The sequence below is a fragment of the Quercus robur genome, chromosome 8, assembly GCF_932294415.1.
Source record: "Quercus robur chromosome 8, dhQueRobu3.1, whole genome shotgun sequence".
Classification (NCBI taxonomy): Eukaryota; Viridiplantae; Streptophyta; class Magnoliopsida; order Fagales; family Fagaceae; genus Quercus; species Quercus robur.
The window spans coordinates 41562809-41581755 of record NC_065541.1 but is presented as its reverse complement, the minus strand read 5'-3'; the positions used below and the strand labels follow the sequence as shown (position 1 = coordinate 41581755).

General features: G+C 36.3%; 2 protein-coding genes across 2 annotated transcripts; one reads left to right on the top strand and one right to left on the bottom strand.

Annotated features, from left to right (window-relative positions):
* Nucleotides 1-562: 562 nt before the first annotated feature.
* On the top strand, nucleotides 563-6255 carry LOC126695545 (mannan endo-1,4-beta-mannosidase 2-like). The gene is made up of 5 exons (XM_050392351.1): nucleotides 563-1843; nucleotides 2729-2926; nucleotides 3522-3644; nucleotides 4643-4854; nucleotides 5284-6255. Exons 1-5 carry the CDS (start codon nucleotides 1478-1480, stop codon nucleotides 5687-5689), a joined length of 1305 nt encoding a protein of 434 aa, XP_050248308.1. The 5' UTR covers nucleotides 563-1477; the 3' UTR covers nucleotides 5690-6255.
* Nucleotides 6256-7453: 1198 nt separating this feature from the next.
* LOC126695547 (uncharacterized) lies at nucleotides 7454-8525 on the bottom strand. Its single transcript, XM_050392352.1, has one exon. It carries the CDS (start codon nucleotides 8345-8347, stop codon nucleotides 7664-7666), a length of 684 nt encoding a protein of 227 aa, XP_050248309.1. The 5' UTR covers nucleotides 8348-8525; the 3' UTR covers nucleotides 7454-7663.
* Between the last annotated feature and the right edge of the window lie 10422 nt (nucleotides 8526-18947).

Here is an 18947-nt window from a genome sequence, read left to right as displayed (position 1 = left end):
ATCCCGCAATTCAGCCCGATTGCATCCGCCAATGAATGGCTCCTTCCAATGCTTCCCAATAGCACCAAAATCTCACTTTAACACTCAGTATGGGTGTGATAAATGTTTGGAACTTCTAAATATGCTTAGAAGATTTTACTTTATTTTTACATAATAATAGATTTTACTAATTAAATTTATGTATCGCTTCTCATAAAAAATAAAATAAAAAGTATGTATCACTTGCCTAAGAGGTAACCCCATAAATGCAGTCAACCAAAAAAAAAAAAAAAATTAGCAAATAAATTCTCTGCCATATATTTGGATATGTACATAATTATATATATGGTAATGTTTTTGAAAAAAAAAATTACATATATGGTAATTGAGTCTTGCAATTGCAAAGACAGTATTATAAGATCATTAAGAGAGAGAGAGAGAGTATTATAAAAAAAGAAAAGAAAGAGGAACAGAAAAACACTCCCAAAGAAGGGTTCCCATGTTTTCTGGCTCTCACGTGGGAGTTGTTTTAAGATCTACCGGTTCTGAAAATCTATGTGTTAATTAATATACTATTCCTCTCAATCTCAAGCACCTAATGCCAGAAAGAAAAGTTTACACACAGCCTCTTCATTAGTACAGAATTTGGGTATGACACATGAGGCGTGACTGTGACTGTGATTGTGAGACATTCCCACTATAAATTTTTCACTTTCATTTCTTCTTCCTATTAAAGTTTCGTGAAAGAGATTCAGAGATACATCACATACATGGCCCATGGGTGTTGAATAGACTTGTTTTGCACAATATTAAAATTCAAGGGAAGGAAAATTGGAAAGGAAGATTGTGCAATCAGTCAGGGACTCAGGGGCTCAGATCTAATTAACCAACAGGCTGATATCAACACTCCACCACATACCCACCACCACCACCTTTCACCTTCACTTTCACCCCATCTTTCTTCTCACCTCAGCTTTGACTGCTTTTCTTATGACTCATCAGTTGTGCTTTCCTTGCTTTCTATCTCTTATCGACTTGACCTCCCTCATTTCTTGAATAAGCCTCATTTTGCTCATTTTCTCCCTTATAAAACTCACCAAAACTCAGTCACACCGACATACAAATATACGATACAAATCCCTCTCTGTCTCTCTGTCTCTCTCTCTCTATCTATCTCCGTCCCTCTCTTAATGCTAAAAACTTTAGTTGCATTTTGACATGGGTCTGTGAATTATTTGAGTGTCATTGACAATTCTAGGAATTTTGGTGTCTTCAAAGATATTTTTTTGGGCTAAACTGTCCAAAGGGGGATCTGGGTGTCCTTGAAATTGGATGTTCTATGCATTTTTGTTCAAATCTGGGTCTGAAATACTATTGTTTCATCTGGGTGTCGGTGGTTCCGCAAACCTCTTGAAATAAAGCCAAAAGGGTATCGAGGACTCTTTCCAATTTGTGCAAATTTTGCGTCTTTTGTCAATTTTCAGGTCCCATTCTGCACATGGAAAGAATGGTTGGAGGAAATGGGCTTTTTTACCCAATTCTTGGTTTTGCATCATGTGTGACTTTCATTTACTTGTCCTTTGGGGACTTGATGCTCAATAATGAGAAAGAACAAAAATTTGGTTTTGTGGAGAGGAATGGGTCTCAGTTCATGTTGGATGGAAGTGCCTTTTACATTAATGGGTGGAACTCTTACTGGTTAATGGACCATGCTGCGGATGAATATACAAAACCAAGGGTCAGGGCAATGCTGCAAGCTGGTGCAAAGATGGGTCTCACTGTGTGCAGAACCTGGGCATTCAATGATGGTGCTTACAATGCCCTCCAGAGTTCCCCTGGTCGCTTCAATGAGCACGTTTTCAAGGTATTAGAATTTCATAATTTGTGCCAGTTTTGTCCTATTTTGCTCTTATTATTTCTGTTACGACTGTTGGGTGCTTGAATTCTTGGCCTTTTTGAAGCCAATTGTGCTTTTCAATTGGTATTGGTAAACAGCTATCAAACGAGACAAGGGTAGAGACAGAGATCTTGGTTGTTTATAACGTTGTTAATCAAGGTTTCCTCTAATGACAACATTAGTGATTAGCCATGGCATGCATACCTTGCTTAACTTTAATTTCTTTGTCCTTAACAGAGACATTATGGCTCTTGGGAATCAGGGTAAAAAAGTAAGGATTGTAGATTTTGGTTAAATGCATTTGAGAATGCAGAAAATCCTAAAGTTGTCCTGTGATTAAGCCAGAATAAAATAAAATGGAAGACAGTTAAAACAAAGGATAAAGATATTTGTCAATAAAGCAAACTAACACGAAGTCTCTCTATATGAATTCATTATTATTCATTCCTTATTTTCCGATTGTGTTCTTAAATTATCCTCCTCTTCTGTGCGGTGGTCAGAAATGTGTGGTTCATGGTCGTGTCATTTATAGAAAGAACCCTTATGCCAAAAAGAAGCTAAAAATTTATATGTTGAAAGGATTTGTTTTAAAGAAACTAAATATGAATAATAATGAAATTTGTGTTTAACATATGTATAAATGTTTATGTACTTTGTCAAGCTTTTCTTAATGTAACAGCTCATAGTTAAGGCCCAGGGATTATCAAAACGGCCATGCTATACCTGATGAAAGATGCCAGAATTTTTGCTATTACAATTTCACTAGTTCCTCTATAACCTTGATAAGTACAAATTTCTAAAGTTATGTTAATCATTTTTGTATTACATTTTGACTACCGGGTTTGGTGGCAGGCACTGGATCATGTTATTGCAGAAGCACGACAGCATGGGGTCAGGCTACTGCTTAGCTTAGTAAATAACTTACAAGCATATGGTGGGAAAACTCAGTATGTCAAATGGGCATGGGAAGAAGGCATAGGTTTAAGTGCCTCTAATGATTCCTTCTTCTTTGATCCATCCATACGCAGTTATTTCAAGACTTACATCAAGGTATCTCCCTACCTACTTCTTTCTCTCCAGAGAATGGTTTAGTGCCTCGCAAGCATTTGGTACTTTAATAAATACTTGCAAACATTTACTGTTTCTACAATTAGAGGCCCTGTAAATTAAATACTGGTATTTTTAATTAAACCATATTCAGAAACTAGACCAACAGGTCATTGGGTGCTACTAGATGGCCATATATAGTGATTGCTTTTCTTAGAATCCAAAACAGTTAGGCAGAGTATTGCATGTTTTAAAATTATTGAAACTCAGGGCTCTCTTGGCATCCCTGAATGTATTGGCTGAACTTACTTTCTTTTAATTAACTCCTTTTTTTAGTTCTCCCTCCCCTTGATTCAGAACACACCCTAAAAATCCTATTGTCAAATTGAATTTTTTAGCTACAAATATCTTTTGACGAAACAGTAAAGCCTTAACCCAGCTGCCTGATGTCACAAACATAAATCACCATGAATTCTTTCTTTTAACCAATACTTTCACATACTTTTCAATTTACAGGCATCATGAGATTGATATTGTATATTTAATAGTCATATTGCTTTGATTTTTTTTGTTAGTTCTGACATATGTCCTTCTTCAGACTGTGCTGACAAGGAGGAACACTATTACTGGAATTGAATATAGAAATGATCCCACCATCTTTGCCTGGGAATTGATAAATGAACCTCGTTGCATGTCTGATGCTTCAGGCGATACTCTTCAAGTAAGTTGTAAACTCTTGATTCTGCTCCTTTCCACCTTTTTGATAATCAACAGATTTTATCAACAAAGGAACCAGAAACAACAGATAAGAAACCAAAATCTTAGCTTGCTCAAGAGCTGCTCCTTTCCACCTAGTAAAGAATACCTGCCATTTTAAAGTGGCTAATATGTAGCACTACTTTCAACTACAATAAGATTCTAACTATTGTTTTATATCTATTAAGGTTCGAGAATAGGTGCTATCTAGGGCAACAAGATATTTCCCCAAATAAAGAAATATATATATTGCTATTGGGCATGACTAAACTGCTTAGCCCATAAGGGGTGAATGCACCTAGATTAACTGGCAATTTTGATTCTAGTGGATGGGGTCATTTGCCCGTTGGTTTTACTGGTTATTTGGGGGGGAAGGGATGCTAGTATAAATATGTATTCTAGGATGAATTGCACTGGTTATTTTGCCAACTTTAGAAGAAAGAAAAGGGGGTTGGTGGTCTACAACTCATTTTTAGGGCCCACATTTAGTTCTGTTAATTTGTATGATGAGGTCTCTTTATCTAGCATCATGTTCTTTAAAAAAATTTCTTCTGCAAATATTAGTATAAGCACACGGATTATTAGGGCTGTTGGACATGAGTGTAAACAACTTAGCTCGTTAGGGGTGAATGCCCCTGGATTACCCGACAACTGGTTCTAGCAGGTGGGTTCAATTGCCCATAGGTTTTACTGACTAGAGGCAAGTCCAAAGGGCTCTTCTATAAAAAGGTTCCCTATGGGGACCTTTCATAGACTCACTCAGTCAATTTTGCTCCTTATTTTTGTTTCTTTATTCTTTCTAGTTTGAGCTTTGGGGTCTAGAGGGAATATTAAAAAATAAAAAAGAGTAAAGCTTTATCTTTGAATAACTCAGTGTGCAGAAGAGAGAGAGAGAGAGAGATTCTGCTACCTGTTATTGATTGATATTTGAGTATGAATTTATTGCATGGCATGGAATTTCAGGATTGGATAGAAGAAATGTCAGCTTTTGTGAAATCAATTGACAAGAACCATCTACTAACTGTTGGCTTGGAAGGATTTTATGGTCCTAAAACCCCCAAAAGTTTGACCATGAACCCAGAAGAATGGGCATCCAGACTTGGAGCTGATTTTATTCGCAACTCCAAGATCTCTTATGTTGATTTTGCCTCCGTTCATATCTACCCAGACCACTGGTAAGTATTACATGATTGTTAACTCTATGAAATTGATGGTGTCAAATTACCAAAGAAGTCAAATCTTTGAAAAGTTTTGGAAGCCAAAATAAGTAAACCTGATGTCTATAAACTTGGCTTAATTCCAAGTTGTCTGATGTTAGTTATTGCCAAAGAAGTCAAACTTGGAAGTATTTTGGAAACGAAAATAATTAAACCTTTTGCATATAAACTTGGCTTAATTCCATTTTGTCCGGTATTAGTTATTGCTTATCCGTTGATGCAAATCCATTGAAATGTTCATGTTTCCTTTGGGACTGTTTTATGGTCAAGCTTCAAAGTGGCTATATATATCTCCGCAAACCTTTCTTGTATTCCTGAAAAGGTGCTATGTCTTTTCTTGATAGTACACCTAACCTGTTTTCAATTCATCCATTAATTTTGTGGTAGGTTTCATGAGGAAGGCTTAGACGAAAAAATTAAATTTGTTAGAAAGTGGATGCTTTCACACATTGAAGATGGTGACAGGGAACTGAAGAAGCCTGTTATGTTCACTGAATTTGGATTGTCAAACCTGAACAAGGACTACCAACCATCTCAGCGAGATAGGTTTTATAAAACCATTTTTGATGTAATCTATAAATCTGCAAAGAAAAATCGGGCTGGGGCAGGTGCTTTGGTCTGGCAGTTATTTGTTGGAGGAATGGAAGAGTATAATGATGATTTTGGTATTGTACCGTGGGAAAGGCGGTCAACATATAGTCTGATAACAGAACAATCTTGCAATTTGGCAAGAATCCGAGGACTGAATCAATTAAAGGGATATTTGAAAGAATTGTGCTTGGAGGGACACTGAAAGTCTGATTCTTTTATCAGAAAATTTGATTTGTTTGTGGGAAAATGTGGGTTCTTATTTGTGGTTTGGCGAAGGAGAGAAGCAGGTGGCTGTTGTCTTGCCTTTTTCGCCCCATGTCCATAGACATTATCTATTTGAGATTAAAGTGAATTAGATAAGTATAGAGTGTTCTTGAAGCAAAGTTTACGGGAAGTCTTGTAATTTTTTGGAACTTGTTATCCAGAAAAGAAAAACATAGCTAGTGCAGAAAGTTTCTTAGTTTGTAATCAGCAAATACCCAAGGAAAAGATTTGAGGAGCCTCTCTATACTGAAGCTTATAAAGAAGAGGCACAATGAACAACTGAACACTACAATCGTTCTTTACCCCTTTATATTTTTGGAAGCAGCTTTCAAGGTTCATTTCCAAGCTTTCCAGCAACTTAATGGAGAGTTACCATAATACCATGACATGATGACATTTGTACTGCCCCTTTTCGGGTCGTAGTAGTAGTGTTTTCCTTTATATACTGTAATGGATGCACCCCTTTGATGGTGTGATACAATAAACACCATGTAATTCTCTCTCTCTCTCGCTCTCTCTCTCTCTCTCTCTCGCTCTCTCTGGTAGGAGCTTGAATTATTTGTTATAGTGAATTTAATTATTTAATTATTATTCTAAGAAAGTGATTTATCATTAAATTAACAATGCATTCACTCATGGTCATGGCCATGGGGCATTGGTGTATGACCTTGCACCTAACACAGCCAGCATCTCCCACTAACCCAAAAAATGCAAATAATTATGGTCAATACAGTAATCAACAGAATATTAGACATTGATTAATGGTGTTGAGTCCAAATATGAAGATGCAATTAAATAAGGGGGAAATGATCTTATTAATGATGTTGAAACTTAAAAAAGGTGACCAAAATGGAAATTATTGGCTGTAATGAGAGAATTTCCATGCGTGTGGTACCATAGTTTAGCTCTGTAAGCCGACATGATGTAACATGGGTTATAAAAGAAAAGTCCTAGCAAAGTATTCAAACATCTCATCTTTATGTGATGCCTTCATAGAGAATTTATGGAAATATTGGGAAAGTTTCACTTTTTTTTTTTTTTTTGGCTGAATATTAGGAAAGTTTCACTTGCGTGTCATGGGGCAAATTTCTAGTCTGATTGGCTTGCTTAACTATGCCTTTTGGGCATGGAGAATTTTCCATTCATCCATTTATCTCTCACAAGACTTTGACCGACACTTGAATAAGGATGGCATGGGCAGCTACTATGGGCCCCATTTGTGTTGTCTTAATTGGCTAACCACAAATGGACCTAAAAAGGACAAAGGCAAAAGAGCGAAGAAAATCTAACTTAGAAATGCAATGCATATGAAGCGAAGCTTCCCTTTGGAATTAACGAGTCAAGACGATACGGCAGGGAGACTCAAATCATAATGGACCAGTGATGAATCAATTCCCTGCTCATAAAAAAGCATATTAATTTTCAGAACTAGATTTTCTTGTGCATTAAATAAACTAGGTAGGCTCAAAACAAAACCCCTTACAACTAGTATCATGCTGCATGTGCTTATGATCCCAATCATTTACAGAAAACACAAACAGCCAATACAATTCATAACCTGCACGCTAAGCACAACCATATTGTTATACATTACAAATCCAAGTAGCGCAGCTTAGATTGACCTTCATTTACGGATAAAAGTAAATCTTTCTTTCTTAAGTATAGGAAGTCAACACCTTGGCACAATAAAATCTACTATGAATTTTGTTCAAAGACAAACCAAATCTTGTATTCTCATCAAACCCAAATTCGATTTCCAACCTTCCATTTCCTACCTAATAGCAAAATACAAACTCAAAAAAAAAAAAAAAAAAAAAAAAAAAAAAAAAAAAAAAAAAATCAAAGTACAAGCTCAATAAAATAAAAAAAACTATAATCCATAGCTACATTCCATAGACACCCAATTATAGATCTAAGGGGACCCACGCTTTGCTAGTCTTGGAGAAGTCCTAATATTCCCACTTTTTACACCTCCAGGTTGTCCAGGTCCACCCTTCAACTTCTTCCCCTTGGAATTCGACTTATTTACTCTCTCACCCACTTCCTCCTCTACCCGGCTCCGAGTCTTCATCGCCACTGAACCCGACCCATGACCCGAATCCTTCTTTGGCTCCACCTTCTTGTTTCTCTCACTCTCCATAGCCACTTTATCAAAATCATCCCCAAGCTTCTTCACCAGCCTCCTCTTCTTAACCACCACAACCTCCTCTTCCTCCTCTTCAATCATTGCTAAATATCTCCGCCTCTTCGTCGCGATCGGAGCTGGCGGCGGAGAATCCGAGCCCAAAACGGGCTTCATAGGCCGATTCGGGCCAGACCCATTTGGCGAATCGGGGTTCTTAGCTTCCTTCTTGAGCATCCTCTCGCGTTCGGCCCGGAGTTTGGTGACGCTGCCTTCGATGCGGCCCTGGAAGCGGAGGCGCGTGAAGCTGAGGCCACCCATGGACCAGTGAGCCTCGTTGGCCCAAGACATAAATGGGTCGAGTACCGGGACTGGCGGGTCGACCCGTTCGTCGCTGTACTTGACGTCAGTGTAGATCCGAGGGCGTGGGAGGCTGGACCCGTAGAATTTTCCTGGACCCAATGGCACTACCATGGCTAAGAAAGAGTTTTGACGATTTCGTTGAAGGGGTTTGAGAGTGTGAGAGTCCTCTGAGGAATTTCGTCGAACAGAGAGGGAGAAAAAGCTTGGGTTTAAGGAATGATAGAGATGGGTTTCGATTGGGGGTTATAAAGGGAGGGTTGGGATTGGCGGGAAGTGGGGTTTTGGCGGGAGAGTTTGGCGCCATGGAATTGAGAGGGATTTAGTTTTGGTGTGTTTGATGGAGAAGAGATCTGAATGGTTTATCAATTGGGCCATCGTGTGGCCCAGTCCGGATATGTATTGTATATGCTAATTGCGGAGGATATGGCCTTAGGGTTTTTTTTTTTTTTTTTTTTTTTTTTTTTTTTTTTTGCAATTTTCATTATGGACTAGCTTACGTCTAGTGTTCTTATGCACCGGACACATTGGAATTTAGACAAATGTCGAATAATTGCCATATGTCCATATCTCAAAATAGCCATGTATCTATATCTCAACTAGTAACAATTTGACCAAACTCTTGCCCTACATCCTCAACCATACATTAAAATAATACAAGTCATTTGTTATGTGCAATTTTTTTAAAATAAAATTTTGACTTATGGGTCCGCTTCTAATAATTGCGCTCTTTATTATTAGACTAGTTAAGGAAGACAATTTTGCCCTGCCCTGCTCCTTCTTGCATCACCCCGCATTATAGACACCGCATTTTGTACCCCTTACAACTTAGGTCCCTTTTCCCCAATAATGCTCAAACTCTAAGGCCCAAGGCCAGTTTAGAGCCCAATCAAATATTAAGTTGACTTGAGGAGTGTTAAAATGGAGAATATAACATTTTAGACGAGCAAAAATCTATTTTTGGAAAATTAAATGACCAAAGTGGCTCTCAGCCTACGTGCACGAGCTAAAGCATGCGTACGCAGGCACGTTTTTGTGTACGCAGCACGTTCTTACGTACGCAACTAGGGTTTCAGAAGCATATGAAAGGTAAGTTTTCTGCAATAATGGCTGAGGTTTGTAACGAATCTCACATTGTTTGGGAACTGTTCCAAACCCCATTTTTTCAACTATAAAAAGCCTCATACAGTACATTTTCAAAACACATAGAAATCCCATGAGAAAAACCTAAGATTCACTAGAAAATAGTAAATCAAAAGGGAGTTTTTCACAAAACACTCTCAAGTCTCTTTTTATTTGATTGAGACCTTTTCTAGTCCCAATTCTTTGAGTTTAAGATTACTAATCACTATTTTATTGAATTGTGATAGATTCGACTGAAGGGAACAGTCAAAAATCAAGTCTAGGAGCTTTTGCTTTAAGGTATGCTTTAAAAACTTTTCTTTTTCCTTTATGCTTTAATCTTTGTTTCTTTGATTAGTTTATGTTTAGGTTTGTTTGTTTAGGTTAATTTTAGGTTTTCTTCCTATCTTTAAGCATGATAGGTTGCTAGATTTTACGTTTTTGGTTTTTGCTTTGTTTCTATGTTGATTAGGGTTTCTAGGTAAGGATCTGCGTACACATGATTTAGCTTGCGCACGCAGGTTGAACTCATGCATACGCATACCTGTTCTAGTGTGCGTGATGTTGTTACCCAAAAAACCATAATTCTTTGTTTGTTTTGTTCTGCCTTCACATGTTTTTCTAAGCCTCATTTCTAGGGATGGCAAAATGAACCCGACCCACAAGTACCCGGCCCGACCCGACCCTAATGGGTCGGGTAAAACCCGATCCGTTTAACATTAGGGTCGGGTCTGGGTTTTCATTAAAAAACCCGAAGCGGGTTCGGGTCTGGTCCGGGTATTAGGCATACCTGGCCCAAACCCGACTCGTATATATAATATTAAAAAAAAAAAAAAAAAAAACCCTAACTATAAAATACTCACTTTTCTCCCAAATCCCTCAGACCCATTCTTATCCTCTCATTCTCTCCCAAGCCGCCTCCCATTCTCTCCCTCACCCTCACTTTCACTTGAGCAAGATCGCCGGTGCCGATGCCGCTGCTTCGCCTCCCATGCTCACATCGCCGGCGTCGCTTCTCACTTCTCCAGCGCCGCTGCTCCTTGCATACCTCGCCTCGCCTCGCCGGCGCCGCTCCGTTCTCCACCTTGCTGGTCTTTCCTCCCTGGCTCCTTCACCTTGCCGCAGCCTGTAGGCGCCGTTGCTCCTCCCTCACCTCGCTAGGCCCTCCTCCACCTCACAAGGCCGCAACTCTCTCATCTCCCTCACCTCGTTGTGAAATCAAGCTTTTGTAGTGAAAATCGTTCTTTTTGTTCGAAGAATCAAATTTGTAATTTCCAGTTTTAGTGCTATTTTGGTTGAATAGATTGACTTGTTTGATTTGACTTTGTAGGGTCTTATTGTTCAGACCTAGGGTTTGTATGTTAATTCTTGTTTTTGCTTTTGATGTGGGAAAATATTGTAATGAAAAAAAAAAAAAGGTTTTCCGATCTGTTGGTTGCTGAGAAAATAATGGGTTTTCTTGAGTCTTCTTTTTCCCCTCCTGCTTGGTTGCCGAGAAAATCAATATTAGGCCAACATTTTTTTTTTTTTTGATTGGGCCACAGAATGGGCCCTGAAGTACCACGGCCCAACGGGGCCCGACGGGGGCGGGTCCGGGCCCCGGAAAGAAAATCCGTTTAGTAAACGGGCCGGGTCTGGATATGGAAAAACCCGGCCCGAACCCGACCCGTTGCCATTCCTACTCATTTCCATATGTTTCAAGCCCTATGACCGTTTGTTTGCCTTTTTTTTAACATATTTGTTGTTATCACATGTTTAGATTAGGGTTTAGGTTAGGGTTTTCTTAGTTTTAATGCTATGTCATTCATTCACATGTTCATGCATTGATGTCATTGGTGTTGTGTTGCTAAGAGGTAAGTAAAGCCTGTAAAGGGTAAGCCATGCATTAGCAATGTTCATGCATTTGTGTTAGGGTTTTTAGTACGTTAACGTTTTGTTTTTGATATGTTTTGTTTGATGATATGCTTGCTGCCATGTTTAAGTTGTTGTTTTATTTTAGATGAATGCTAAGGTTTTCTTTTATATGTTTGGCTTTTCTTTTTTTTTTAGATAGATGGATAAATATGTGTTTAGGGTTAAAGATGCCATGTTATTTGCTAGATGCGTGTTTGTGTGTGTGTGAGTCTAAAATACAAGTATTTAAATGGTTTTTAATAGAGTTAAGATATAGGACACAATGATAGGAGGCAAACCTTAGGGTTGGGTGATCTTAGGTGCCTAACACCTTTCCAAGAGCGTACCTAAACTCTAAACCCAAACTCTAATAGTAAGATCAAAAGTCCTTCCTCAAAAGGACGCTATATTCATGGTTCCTAAACCATATAACTAGGTGGTGACTCCAATTTTAATTTTTCCCTTTCCCTTGTGCCCACTCGCTCGGGTTTTTCCCACCCCACATAGGTGGTGGGGAGAGGATGTGACAAGATTTTAGCCCCTGCCACAGGTCAGGGCGGGGATGAATTTAGATATTTTAGCCCCACCCCATATTGATAAGGGTTATAATTGTAAACTTTTCATACCCTAAATTCCTATTATTTAAACAAACAAATCAATACTAGTTTATTTAAATGCATGGCTATTTAGATTTTTATTTTTGTCGTGATATTGTCTTGTTATACGCTTGAATAATACTATTATTCAGTTCTTGTTAAAAATTATTTTGATTTAATGGGATAAATTTAGTTATAATTTCAAGTATATTTATATTAATGAAACATGTTTTATTAAAAAAAAAAATTGTAATAATTGTGGGGCAAATTAACATGAAGTAGGATTTTACGAGGCAAGACGAGTCCCCGTGAGTCCTCAAGGGGTGGGGATGGGGTAAGGAAGTTTTCCTTGTCATACGGGACGGGGTAGGGATGGGGTCGAAGGATGGAATCTTCACCCTCATCCCTCCCCATTGCAATCCCTACATTAAACCAAGACACTAATCGGTTTTTGGTATAGGTGGAGATTGAACCCCATATCTCTTTTTAACTATCAAAGACTTTACCAATTGAGCTAACTAAAACCCACTTTGTTATGTTTTACCCATTAAATATGTCAATGGATTTGGTTTAAATGAGTTTGGGTGTAAATTCAATACTTAAGGAATAATTTGGGTTTCACACCTTATGCACGAAATCTTAATCCGATTATCTTTTCTTGTTATTCTTTTTTCTTTTTTTGAGAAACAATCCAGTTATCTATTTAACTAGCTTGTAACTCCCATGCATATGCATGGATATACTTAAAAGATATACATTAAGATGCATAGTATAATTCTTACATATATAATTTAAATTTTATTGATAGTCATTCTTACATATATATTTTTTAACTCTTTAAAAAGTCTTGTAAGGATATTATTATTAGGTAGAAAATGGAAATTGTCCATTTTTAAAATTTTTTTATGTTAATTAATTCTAGACTCTTTGGTTTTTGTATGCAATAACTCACTTGGATGAATATTTATGATATAGTCTCACATTTAACTCCAAAATTAAGAAATAAAACTCTCTCTAAAAATAAATAATTTAGGACACATGACGCAAAATTGGACTTCAATTGTAGAATCTAGTTGGATTTTCTCTAAGTTTTGCATATTAATATACATATATATATATATATATATATATATATATAGATATAGATATAGATTAATAAAATATTTTTATTATTAATTCTAAATTTAATCAAGGTCCTTTAAGACATTCCAAGGTTTAAGACAACGAGATCCTTTATCTCCATATATTTTCCTTATGTGTGCAAACATTGTCTCCATTTCCTTAACCCAAGCTAAGGATCTTAAGAAAATCAGAGGAGTCAAAGTTGGTAGGAATGCTCATCCTGAAGTGGTATTGCTCCATCTCGGAGGAACAAATTGGCCTTGCCAAGACTCTTCAGGTCAACTTGGTTCAACAACCCAGCAAGTATCTTGGTGTCCAATTCAAGTTAAGAGGTACAAGGACACCCTCTCAAGCTATAGCACTCTAGCAGGCAGAGAAGACAGATGCTACAGATCAGAGAGGTAGTCCGTAGCAGGGGACTGGTAACTAATCATCAAGCTTGCAGGAGCTAGGAGCAAGAGACCAAATAGAAATGGCACTGCTTATGAAGCATTAACAATTCAGGGGAATAAGACGTTTTTTGGAGTGGTTAGTAGTAACGCTAGAACATCAATTGGGGCACTGTTGGAGTTTGTTGTTGAAGCTGGACTAGCAGTAAAAGATCAAGGTTTTCAACATGTTTTGTTTCTTAGTGACAGCAAGAGTCTTCTACAGACATTCAAGGTGAAAAGAGCCTCTGATTAGCTAGATAGTACTAGACTAGCTGATCTTTGTTTTTTAACTCAATCTGGCTTTCATTGTGATGTGTTTTGGGTACCCCATGTGGTTGTAAAAGAACTATGGTCTGTAGCTAAATTGGCAACCCGTGTGCCAATTCACCATTGCTGGTTTTCTCCAGTTGGTTTTGCACTTTTGTAATATGCCTTCTCCCTTGAAATGGTATGAAAAAAAAAAAAAAAAAAAACAAAAAAAACAAACTTGGGTCCACACAACAAAAGTTTGCCTCTATTTTTTCCTTGAAAAATCAACCAAAAAATCAAACTTAAGCATTTTATAACATCATTTTTTTATGTAATTAGACTGACCCAATTCATGATAAGATAAATGGATAGGTTCAAAATGACTTCTAAAGTTTTAAAAATATAAATAGAATGAGTTTGTAATGGAACTCCTAAAATGTAATAAGGTTTAGAATATAAAATATTCAAAGAGTTTGGATTTGGAATGACATTTTTCATCCCAAACCCATTTAGTTGTCATTCTTAGGTCTAATTCAAATCACAAATTTATGTAATACCCTAATTCAATATAAATTTGCAAGGTCTATCTTGCCACCCAAAATTAATTCCATAATTAACAAATCAATAGGTGATTTTTTATTTTTTTTAATACATATGATAGAATTTGAACCTTTGATATTTGCTTTGTTATTTATCACCAGGACAATATACAAATTGGTTATTAGTGTAAGTAGGATTCGAACCCAAATCTCTTATTTGACAATAAGAGACTTTACTAGTTAAATTAATTGAAACCTACAAAAAATTAGTAGGTTAATTGACTACTTGGATGCATTAATATTTCAAAATTAACATATTAGTCCCTATAATTTGGAATGTCCACTCAATTACTTTAGTAGTTGATGATACTGGGAAATATTATCAATCGATTTTGTTAGGATTAGTGCTCTTAAATCATATTGTATGATGCTATGTATGACATTGTATATGACTTAATGTTGTGATTAATAAAGTTGTTTTATTATTATCTAAAATAATGATAACATGAATATTTGGACATTATCATATAGTTCATGAGATGCATAGTATGTGATTTATGTGATTTAGTCACAGAAAATATAAATCACAAGTTATTTGTAAACTCAAAATTTTAGTTCGTAATCAGTGATGAAATTGGGCATTTTATCTGCGAAGACTATAACATATCAACTAAGATGATTTGTCTTGATCATGGAAGTGGAGACTTTTAGTTAATATGTTGATATGTTTTAAGAGTTAAGACATATTGAACTGGACCACTGTGAGATTTATTATTCAAAATAATAAATCTCACGACTTTTATTTACATGAACTCTTAACCCTGAGAGAATGATGGACCTAATCATGAAGTGTAGGTTGTTTTGATATGTCAAGAGTGAGATCTAAAGTAACGATCAAAATCTCAGTATGTTGAGTAGCCACATTTAGTGTTGATGGAAAATATATTCTCAAGAAGGAATTCATAATCTCTTAACAGAGATATAAAATATTCTCTTGAGATAAATTTAATGAGTTTGATTATTCAGAATGTTAGGCCTAACTACTTTAGTAAGGAGTTACTAAAGTATAAATTTATGAAACATTTCATAAATATATGATGAATAACTTAAATGATTAAATCGAGTACTCAAGAATTAAGATGTAGTAATCATCAAAGTGGCAGTCTATATTTATGACTTTGTATTACTACAAATATTTTATGAAGGAGTTGCATGTATAATAAAGTTTTGGAATATAATTTATTAATAAGGCCTAGAGTGCAATTATATTTATATAGTGGTATTAAATATAATTAATGGTAATTTTGATCTTGTCAAGAGTTGACAAAAAAACCCAAGGGATAGTCTTATTTGTTCCTTTTTGGTCCCACTCCAAGTCACATACTAAAACCTAATTGGAATGGCTTAAAAGGCTAGTCCAATTAGATAATCAGTTATAAGGAGAGAAACACATAGAATTTGGTAAGAGAATGAAATGTTTGTATGTGAGTGTAGGACACTCTCTTATTCTCCCATGAATACACACATATAAACTGATTGAGAGACCACACTTCTTGGGCACAAGTGGAATTGGAGTGAAGATTAAAACTGCTCCCAAGTACTTCTAATCTTTGGTTTTAAATTTCACCGCGCCAAGGTACACTCTCTTGTTCTTATATTCTGAAATTTACATAGTACATGTTATCAATTGCGAATAAAGTAGATAGGTTAATTTTCCGCTGCGTGTGTTTTGTATGCGATACAAACATGTATTTTTCCAACAAATTTCTCATCTCTGTTGAATGGATGAACTTTAACCTCCTGATATAAGACAAAAGGCAAACTATGAACAACACCGGGGTGGTGCCTGTTAAGGACCCTCCGATACTTAAGTTAGGCAAATGAGATATATATCGTAAGTAATCTCAATAGTATTTTTTGATTAAGAGTGTGTACCTTTATCTTTAGCTAGAGTTGGCTTTATATAACCTTGTTTCATGTCAATGTTTGAGAAACCCTCAATGTCTCTTGCGTTTCTTCTAACTCATTAATGACTATTAATGGTTCATGAATGCGCTTATAGCCCTCTTATGCCAGTAATAGGTTACAGGAAAGTTAATTAATTTCTTTTTCTTTTTCTATCTTTGGTTCTCATGGTATACATTTAAGAGGCTCAAATAGTTAAATTCCAAATCTATTTTTGGAGAAAATTGGTTGGTTGAACTTAATTGTTTTTAGTTTTACGATTGGTAATTTTTGTTGTTGGGCTAATTTTTTTTGGGCTTGTACCTATAAATTTTTTTATGGCCTTTAGTAAGAGGAAAATGCTAGAGTTACAATTTTTTTTTTTTTTTTGACAAATTGTTGATATGGTGAGTAGTTATTAGTAAGTTAAAAAGTGATATAAGTGGTAGGTTTAGATTTTTTTTTGAGAAACAAACACACACACACAAGGGAGAGAGAAAAATGTTCTAACACAAAGGCACACCATAACTCCACTCAAAAGCTATGGTAACTTTTAAGGGAGGGTGGGGCAATAAAAATTTATTACCTCAACAATTTGTAAAAATGTAGAAAAGTTTGTGACTATAGCATTACTTTTAAAAAAATCAATGATATTATTAAGGAGGGCAAAGTGTAATTTTATAGAACGAAATTGCTAAAATTAGTAGCTATATATTATATATATACTAATATTTTTTATTTAAAAAATTAGGGAGGCCATTGCTCCCCAATGCCTAAGTCTACCTCCGTCTATGGCTTAGAGTGATGTGGTCCATCATATGAGTTGAATCCACTTATGTACTTTGTTTAGCTATACAGTATTTTTAGGTCGTTGTTCGTATTTGTACCACTTTTTCTAGTAAGACACAAGTTAATTAATTCCTTTTTCTTTTTCTATCTTTGGTTCTCATGGTATACATTTGAGAGACTCAAATAGTTAAATTCCAAATCTACTTTTCCGCATGTATACTTGTTGGAGTTTTGTGAGTGTGAACGGAATTAGTCTACAAGCAATTAAATTATACTCTTGTCATGTTTCAAGGCCTCACATATTATATTTACTAGATGGCAATGGAGAATCCAGTGGAACCGGCCAATGAAAGAAAAAAAAACCAATCAATGAACGACTTGATAATAGAAGTTGCTTCGTGGGTTAGATTCCACGCTTTATTATTAATATTTTTTTCTTCTATGCTACAATGAAAGTATATTCATTAAGAAAAAGTAGATAACTAGAGAGAGAGAGAGAGAGAGAACACAAAGAAACAAACCCTAGTACATAGGAGCATCTTCCCCTCAGGATATTGACAAACATTCAGATTCCAAGCTTTAAATTGCTTCGCTAAAAATGCCTCGAATGGCCACGTAGGAACTAGGAAGGTCACGCCCGACCATTCTAAGGCCAAAAATAGTAAGGCACTGATGCTTTATTACTTCTTATCCTTCTCTTCTAATTTTATAAAGCCCTAGCTAACACTGTGAGCTGTAGTGGAAGTTAGTTTGTAACAGTGACTGAAAGTGATATCCACATCCCAAAAATTAATATTTGATACGACTTGTTATAATGTTGCATGCGTGGATGGTTGGAAACAAATGTGTTTCATCAGTAGATTCAGTACTGGAGGAGTAATGGTCAAATAGGCCCTCTATATCAACCTGCTCTATCCACCCAAACCATTCAATCCGTTTCCCCGCACGTGTATGATTTTGATTTTCAAGCGGATTGGGCAGGTTTAAAAGCGACAAGTTGAATTAGGTGGCGGGTTGAGTTTATATATATGTGTGGGGTTTTGGGCTAAGTTCCACAATTTACTTGCATTATGGGTCAAGAATATCCATCAATGGGAGGCCCCAAAGATGATGATGTGGTTTTTATAGGAGACAAACGAAAGTTTTTCTTTAGGTTTGTCTTACTTTTTCGTATTCTTACCCTCCCCAAGAATTCACAATGTAACTAACCCCTCTCTATGAAATTCAGATTGGATTTCTTTTCCCCCGAGTTGTGTTTCTCCTCACTACTCTCATGTTTCTCTCCCCTAATTTTTTCAACCTCTTTTCCTCTACTCATCGGTCTTTAGTTATAGACTTCCCTTAGTGGGATCGTCATGATGAGAGGGTTGTTTCCTATGTTGGGGGGTCCATCTGAGCTATATTCCTAACCAGATGAAACCCGCTACTCGTGACTAATGTGACTCTCTTGGAACTTGCATCAGACACCAATTGATGCTCAGTGAGCGGATTCCCTCAAGGCATTATCTCTTGATCTCGGTATAATAGAAGATGTTTGGTCAAGCCATGAGCTTGGACTAGGCCTGTCTAGGGAATGGACTTGGTACTCAATTAGTAAGTAAGGCAGGAAGGGCCCATTTAGGAATCGTGTCATGGGCTCGGTACAGGCCGATAGCCGTGGCCTGTACAATATATATATATATATATATATATATATTCATCTATTTTTAGTCTATATTTCAAATCAAATTTAAGTTTTTTCTTTAATTAACTCTACGATTAGCACATGTTAATATGGAAAATGAATGATACTTTGCCAACATATTCGTAAGCATACATCTTATATTTTTCTTTTTTTGAGAAAAAGTTAGAAAGTACTCATAACTTAAGACGTGTGTATGATCTATGAGAAAATTGGTCACTTTCTATGATTTTCTTCATAACTTATAAGATTTAGAGAAAATGCAACTTCTTAAATTTGTCCGTAAATGGTAAAATAAATTTTAAAGTTTAGTATACAATGTATAACTAAAGCTAACTTGCCCAATCC